General features: G+C 37.1%; 1 protein-coding gene across 2 annotated transcripts; it reads left to right on the top strand.

Moving 5' to 3' along the window:
* The first annotated feature begins 387 nt into the window (after positions 1 to 387).
* On the top strand, positions 388 to 7,164 carry gtpbp8 (GTP binding protein 8). Of its 2 annotated transcripts, none has more exons than XM_015052583.1 (8): positions 388 to 590; positions 1,443 to 1,641; positions 1,721 to 1,874; positions 3,277 to 3,375; positions 3,888 to 4,018; positions 4,334 to 4,433; positions 6,096 to 6,214; positions 6,959 to 7,164. In XM_015052583.1, exons 2-8 carry the CDS (start codon positions 1,472 to 1,474, stop codon positions 7,047 to 7,049), a joined length of 864 nt encoding a protein of 287 aa, XP_014908069.1. In that variant the 5' UTR covers positions 388 to 590; positions 1,443 to 1,471; the 3' UTR covers positions 7,050 to 7,164. The 2 variants fall into 2 exon arrangements, with proteins under 2 accessions (XP_014908069.1, XP_014908068.1); XM_015052582.1 differs by having other exon boundaries at positions 389 to 574.
* Positions 7,165 to 8,342: the final 1,178 nt, after the last annotated feature.

Here is an 8,342-nt window from a genome sequence, read left to right as displayed (position 1 = left end):
AATAAAAGCTGTTTCTATTCTGTCCTATTCAAATTGTGATGCTATAAATTAGACATTCTTGTTAAACAGCTTCTAAAATCATATACCCTATGCTGTAGACATAGAGTCGATATGTTTTAAGATGATAAAAACCATGTATTAGAATCAGAAGAAATTTTGAGACAAGAAAACTCATTTAATTAAGGTAAGATTGAGTGATGTATCTATTTAATTTTATTTATTAATTATTTACTTATTTTTTTATTTTTTTATTTTTTTATTTATTTTTTTGCTTTTTACTTTTTCTCTTTTTTAGCTGGTCACTTGAATAGAATACATCGGTTTTTCATGGGGATTTAACTTTCTTTAAGGTGCGTTATCACTTTGGACCAGTAGGTGGCGGTAAGGAGCTACCGGCCAATAAGCGACGAAGAAGAGTCATTTGTAAACATGGAGCAGTAATGGCAGGAAGAGTGAAAACTACATGCTATAAAAACACTTTTGTTCTTTTTTTGTTGTTATTGAATCATGACATAAAGAGGGACAAATATCGATAAGGGAGTTTATCTTTTTTATGGAACAAAGGCTTTCAGTCGTAAGTTTTTGCTTCGGTGTGTATATTATCTGTGTTTTGTTACCAAACTGTTCGAATAAGGGATTTAATGGTGGGGTTTTTGTTGTTGTTTTCTGTTATTATGTTATTCTGACATTGCTATGTTAGAATAAAGGAGATCTAACAGAACAATAAGAGATGAGAGAAGCTTTTCAAAATGTAACGGTGCTATACTTTAAACACGTGGCGTAGAAATTTACTACTTAACTAATTAGTCACTTATAGACGTGTTTGTGTGAAATCAGGGTAAAATTAAACCTTAAAATCGACAAAAATATACTAGATTTTCAAGCTAATTACATAATCTATTCAGGTAGATATTAAATTTATCAGAAATTACAACGTCCTAATTTTTTTCACTGTAATCAGTGTTACTGAAACTTTCTGCTACTGTCTGGCTAAAATAACACACAATTCAGAAAAAAAGGAATATTTTTCATGTATGATAAGGACTGAACCTAATAACGGCACTTATGAAAATCATTTGTAAAAAACAATGTAGATCTGTAATCTTATAAAAAAAAAGCATTATTTTGTGTCAGAAGAGTCTCAGAACCTGCTACAGTTAGCAGGTGTAAATCTGAACATCAGATCACCTGGCGCTGGAGTTAATATTGTTCAAAGTCTTCAAAGAAATGTCAGTTAATTTAGTTGATTGATTGTTGTTGGATAAATTAAAGTCTACCAGAATCTGGATGGTTTAAATATTCTACTTATTTTTGCTTGGATGTGATGAGGAAAGACACTTTGATTGTTTAATAAAAATGTACTAATGGCATCAAATACTAAATTTGAGCCTGACTTTTATTGTGACTGACTTGTAAACACTGATCTGTGTGTGTTTCCTCAGCTTGCAGGCAGATCTGAGGTCAGCTAAGGATGACGTTGTGTCTCCAGGTCACTCTGCGGCTTCGGTCCAGAGCTCCAGTTCACCTCGCCAGTCGACACGTCCACAAACTGTCCTCACTTCGAAAAGCAACCTCACTTCCTCCTAAGAAGATGCAGAGCCTGCTGTACCCTTTCAGCGGCCTGGAGGCGTACCTGGACAGGTGCTGGGATGATTTTCTGTGATACATTCAACCCAAACTTTCTGCTGGGTGATGTTTGTTAATCAGAGTCATTTTTCAGGTCAGTGGACAGGATGCCATTTCAGCTGTTTCATCCCTCTGTGGAGGACATGATGGAGGCAGAGAAGCTCTTCTGTTCTTCACCGTCTCACCGGATTGATTACTATGTCTCTGCAGAGAGGATGGACCACGTTCCCGCTCTGAAACAGCCAGAGGTTGGCACGCCGCCTCAGCGTTTTTAACTCTATCAACCTTTATCTGAGCAGCTTTATGTGTTTTCTAAGCACAAAGTGCCATCTTATAGCCTAGTCAAGTAACTGTGTTACCTTCAGTTGTTATAAAAATGCTGTATATATCAAATATGACTTAAAAGAAATTTTACTTCCTAATTTAGCACCTTGAAATTGGGTGTCTGTCTCTTTAAAAACTTCTGCTTTTTCTAAAACTCCGCCTTCAGGAAGTCATCATATCACTCCTCTTCAAGAACGTTTTTAGCTCGTATAAAGAGATTAGCAGATGCACAGTTGCACCTTGTGTTTGCTAGTTGCTGCTGGCTAGTCTACAGGAGCTGAGTGGGGGATTTGTAGGGACGCCTGCTCTGTGAGGCAGAAGCTCTGAAGCTTGGAAACTGCAGCTTCTAAAGTTTCTGCCAAAAAACTCAAATTCTGAGATTAATCTCAGAAATTCTTGGGGAAAAAACTCTGAACATTTATGAGTTTTAAAAGACTAAAATCTGTTAGAAAAACTCAAATTTTGAGATGAATTTCACAAATTTGAGAACATTTTTTTTTAAATGTTCAACTGTTGAAACTCAGAAAAGTTTTTTCTAGAACATTTCATTTCTAAGATTAATCTAAAAACTTCAGATTTTTCTAATATATTTTTTTTGTCTTTCCAAACTCAGAAATTTCTGTTTTTTCTCAAAGATTTTGTTCTCAAAAATCTTGGAGTTTTTCTAGCAAATTTTCAACTTTTCAAACTCAGAAATTTCCCTGTTGTTTTAGAAAATTCCTGAGACATTTTTGCAAAAATGTCTCTTTTTTTAGATATAGAGCGGCTGTAATATGCCTTCGCACATTTCAGTAAAAACAAAAAAATTGTATTTTGGTCACATTTTAACGTTGTGATTAGTGGAGATATCTTTACACCAGTTACTGATGTGACTTTCAGCCTGTCTTATAACATAATAATAATCCAGTTCCAGGATTTCTTTTTCTTATTGAATTCTGTAAATAACATTTTTTATATAAAATCAGTGAAACTGCAGATTATGTCAGAGAATGAAAACCAGCGTAGATGGACTGCCGAAGAAAAGAAGAGCGAAATGTCCCCCTATCCTCTTGAAATATAGAGCAAGTCTGTAAAAATCTACCATAATATCTCTCCAGTCGCTGCAGCCTCATGCATTAGTAAGCAGGCGCAGGCAGCTGATGATAAATGTGCAGATTTAGCACCGTTCAGACCGGACAGCATGCCGGGTCGGTTCCCGCTCCATCCGTCTGCCAGCTGTCGGCGAGACGGATGAGTCTGAGACGCGTCCAGAGACGGTGCTCTGATGGGAGCATTGTTGGGATTCAGCACAGAGTTGAAGTGATTTACCTCAGTTTGTGTTTTCAGGTGTGTTTCATCGGCAGGAGCAACGTGGGGAAGTCGTCGCTCATCAAAGCTCTGTTTTCCCTGACTCCGGAGGTGGAAGTCCGAGTCTCCAAAACTCCAGTGAGTACGTCGGAGGAACTTCACCCTGAACCTTTCAGCTTCCCTTTGTTTCGTTCAGACAGGTTGATTACTTCTGTCCGGCAATAACTGCTGAGAATTACAAGGTTGATCATTTGACTCTGAACTAATGCAAAGTATCGATCTGCTAATTAATCAAATGATTACTTGCTAAGCGGACATTTTCTTAAAAAACAGAGTTTTCTCTTGTATCCGGAGGGTCGACCATCTTTCCATAATATAAAGGTCTAAATTTGTCATATTTTTATTTCACAGAAAGCTTTTAAAAAAACACACAGTGGTTATCCTGTCAACAGTGTCATTGTTTCAATCATGAACTGCCAATGTTTTTTAATCCATCAGTCAATCAACCACGTTTATTAGCACATTTCAGCAACAAGGCACTTTACATCACAAAAACACCAAAATAAAACTCATTAAGTAAAAAATTGCTGCTGTAATAAAATGAAGCGAACCTCTTATTTTGAGCTTTCATTTTGTTCTCCCTCCTTCAGGGCCACACCAAGAAGATGAACTTCTTCAAAGTGGGCAAAGCGTTCACCTTGGTGGACATGCCAGGTTACGGACACAGAGCGCCCAGAGACTTTGTTGACATGGTGGAGCCTTATCTTTACACCAGGGAAAAGTAAGTGCTGGTCTAACATGTACATCCAAGTATTGTGTCAAACAAAGCTGAGATCTTTTATTCTTTGCTTCTGCTCACTCTGCTGCGGTAGACATTTTATTTCACTCGGTATTCGTGGTTTTATCCACCAGGTGGTGCTGCTAAGCTTCTCACGTTCAGCTGCAGCTCATTGCTGTTTATGTTGTGAGAATTTATTTGGATTTGCTTTTTATTTCCTGAAAGAAGTGATTTGAGAATTCATCAGTGAAGAGCCGTATTTTTATTTTATGTCTGGTGAGTGATGTGATGAATTTGTGGATGTCTGGTTTCTTCCAGTCTAGCCAGGACATTCCTGTTGGTGGACGGCAGTGTTGGTCTGCAGAAAGCCGACCGGATCGCCCTGGAGATGTGTGAGGAGACCAGATGTCCTTATGTGGTAAAAATCTCAGGTTTTCATCTTTTGGAGTTAAATTAAACAAATATCTAACATTTAGCTCCATCATAAGTTTATTTGCAAAACACATTTCAGCATAAACCATAAAACCTATTACAATAACCAATTATGAAACAAGCAATAAACATTTTATCAAATACCATCATCAAGAAAATATAAAATACATTGATCAGTATTCCAGTTAATATGGATCAAAGGCCGACTTTGTAACTGTCTTTATGTGGCTCTGCAGGTTCAGGTCAGAGTTCATCATTGCACCCAGATTTCAGGCCTGATTGTTAATTTCTAAACTCTACATTGCTCCTCTTTAGGTCCAAATATAATAACTTCAACTTTGTTTCTGTTTATCTGGAGAAAATTATGGCACCTCTACACATTTATTGCTTAAACATCGACTTCAGTGTGTTCATTGTCACCCGTTTATATTGTAATGTAGAGCTGTGTGTCATCTGTAGCTATGGTAACTTACTGCTTGTTATAACCTGAGCTAGTGGGAGCATGTAGATATTAAACAGGAGGGGCCCCAGGATTGAACCTTGCGGTGCCCCACATGAGATTTAAGTCTGTTCCGATGAGAAGTTACCTGTTGACAGAAAGAAGACTCAAACCAGTCCAGTACTGGTCCAGAGAGTCCGACTCAGCTCTTAAACTGTGGCCAACAGAGTCAAATGCTGTGCTGAGGCCCAACAGAACCAAGACTGGTTCTTCCAGTCTGACATAGCTGTGTTTCACTCTAATACAGAGATCATAAAAGATTTGCATCCAGAACTGATCCATAAAAATCCATAAACCATCTCTGGAAACACCAGAGTCCGAACTGTCCGATGTTGGGCCTTGCAGCGTTTCATGGGGCTTTAACCCGTTTTTCCCTCCTTTTTGTCTTCCACTCGTCCTTCTCCCAGATGCTCATCCTGTCCACAGTGAATTAATGCTGAATGTTCCCACTCAGCTATTTAAAAACATCCAGAACCGCCCCGCTGCGACAGAAAAACGAAGCACCGGCACTCTGGAGGGAGTCAGCGTTCAATTATTCACGCTGTCGGGTTATTAAGCTCTGCGACAGATTGGGTCGGCAGCAGGACGCAGTTAGACGAAGCAGTGATGGAGAATATGGACGCCAACAAGTTTTAACATCATTCCTGCAGATTCACTCCACCAGTTTCTAATGGAAGCCACTTTGTTATGCTCTACAGCTGCAAAAGATCGCTTTGATTCCGGGTTTAGTCAGATATTATATGTCAGGAGTTGAACATTCATGCAATTAAAATGCATATTAATCATAATCAATAATTAAATGTTATCTATATTGTACAGCAGTATTTGGGGCGACTTCGTTGACTTTATCACTGCATACTCTGCCATCTAGTGGGAAGCCAGTGCAAGTGCACAAAATATTGTTAACATCAAATAACTGAAAGCTAATAGAATTATTAAAAATATCAAGGACTTATTTTGTCTTAGAAGGAAATTGTAATTAATTAAAAAGTTAAAATATTGTTTGTTTTTACAGCAAACTTTCATTATTTTTAATTTAAATGTTAATCTGTTATTATTGCCTGACTAATTTTTTCATTTTGAAGAGCGAATGTTGTATTTTTTTGGAAGATTTTAAAAGTCTAAAGCGCTGAACATGTTTCGGTTTAGATGGTGGTGACGAAGATAGACAAATGTGGACAGGGGGCGCTGCTGACGAACCTGCTGAATCTGCAGGATGTGATTAAAACTCAGACCAGCAGCTGCTTCCCCCAGCCTTTTCTGATCAGGTGATGCTTTTACTTTCTCCCCTCACACACACACACACACACACACATACTTCTCAGCTGCTGCAAACATTAGTAAAACTACTAAAGATGTTCATCAGTTCTGCAAAATTTACATTTGGATTTTTAATAAACATGCAGAATGTAATTTGGTCGACATGCAGACCAGCGATGGGGAGTCAGGTCTGGAATGTCCTCCAGGTAGAATAAGTGTTGTCATCAGACAGTTACTGGAACATCTGACAGCCAATCAGAAGGTCAAAGGGCACAGATAATGCCTCATAAATGGCACAGGATGCATTAGGGTTTGATTGAATGATGCAGGGGGTAAGATGGTGGAACTATCCAGGATATGAGGGTTTCCACGCATCTTTAAAAAGTCTTAAATTCATGTATCTAAAATTACGGACTTAAAATGACTTAAATTAATTTAAAAAAGGAAGTTTGCCTAAATATGTTAATCAAAAGTTGTCTTACCAGGATTACTTAATCTGTTTTTCTGGACGAATTTGTACATTTCTATTGCGATAAAAGTCTTAGATTCAATTCATAATGGTCATAAATTTCACTCATTTTGGATATTTAATTGTGTTTTTTCAAAATATAGATTTTCTGAATGTATGTGTTCACCGTAAACTGTCCTGGTGCTGCACTTACCCACTTCAGGGTTCCACCTTCTGAGTTCCTGAAAATGACTTAATAAGTTAACATTAAGACTGAACTTTTCATTCCTTTCTTTTCTCACAGCTCTGTTAATTATTGGGGAATCCACCTGCTGAGATGCTTCATTGCTCATGTAACAGGAAGCATCAGTCTGAAGGAGACTTCAAAAAGCTGATAAACACCAGAGAGTTTCACTGAAGAGGAATCAGTGCAGAGGGTTTTTCCTGTTATCTGTTCATAAATTATACATGTCTGCTGCTGCTTCTTTCTAATAAAATCTTTAAATGTTACGTTTGGTATTTGATGGATTGTTTTTCACATTTTCTTGAATTTAAAATCTTATTAATGTCCTGTCAGTTACAATCAGCGGTGGGTAGAGAACCCACAAATTGTACTCAAGTAAAAGTAAAAAGTGTCCAAGAGTAAAAAAGTATTTAGTAAAAAAAGTCTACACAAGTACTGAGTAACTCATCACATTATCAATCATTTAATATTCAAAAATTATATCATCAAATGTTATTTTAGTTGTTGCTCTGTTTTTTTTATTATGCTGCGTAAGCTTCCCCTTGTGTTTTATAACTTTGTGAGTTTCTCGAGGATACAAAGTGCAGGTTTCTCCAAATAGAAACATCTGTTTTTCATTCTCCGCCCTGTTGGATCGGAGGTTAAGCACATAATCATATTTTAGCTGATGTTGGTGAAATGCTGCGGTTAAAGACTGGATGAAATAAAATGCAACATGCATCACAGTAAACCTTTTTAATGTTTAACCCAGACACCAAGGTTCTCTTATTTATGTAAAGCAGAGGCAGGTTCAGTGTTTCACATCTTAGCAGCCAATGTCAAAAAAACTAGGAAAACATATGCTGCTTTTAAATAATGTTCATAAAACCAGTTAAGATGAAAACTAAGCACTTTACCTCGAAGTAATGTGTAAAATAAAATCCTATTACCATTCAGGGATTAAGTTATGTGTTTCATAAGCTTTATACGACCACATAAAAGTCGTATAGTGCAGGCAACTCGTTACGTAACAATAGTAAACAAAAGAAGTTAAAACCATTAAGACATATTGTTATCTGTTACACTTTTACAGACTGAATAAAAACTTCCATCCTTCAGTTTTATATCTTTCACCTCTCTTTCCATTTTCTCTCAACCAGCAGCTTTCTTGGTTGGTTCATTTATTTTATCAATCAGCAGAAATCTGTCACTATTGTTGTAGATTTACAGTTGTGCAGGAGATCCAATCCAATTACCAGCTAATGACAAACTCACAAAGCAATGCCTACAACAACAACAAGAAAAAGTGGAGTGCTCTGCAAATCAAATGGAAATACAAGTTTTAAACAGTAATACAGTCACATTGATGGTATAAAGTTAGAGGCATGGATTATTAGATGCAAAGATGCATTATTAGATGCTTTATTAGATGCAAAGTAAATGTTAGCTTAAACTATTAGCTACC

Source organism: Poecilia latipinna, unplaced genomic scaffold (assembly GCF_001443285.1).
Source record: "Poecilia latipinna isolate Pla-1442-1.1 unplaced genomic scaffold, P_latipinna-1.0 Scaffold1119, whole genome shotgun sequence".
In the NCBI taxonomy this organism is placed as follows: domain Eukaryota; kingdom Metazoa; phylum Chordata; class Actinopteri; order Cyprinodontiformes; family Poeciliidae; genus Poecilia; species Poecilia latipinna.
This window is presented reverse-complemented; position numbering and strand designations above follow the sequence as displayed.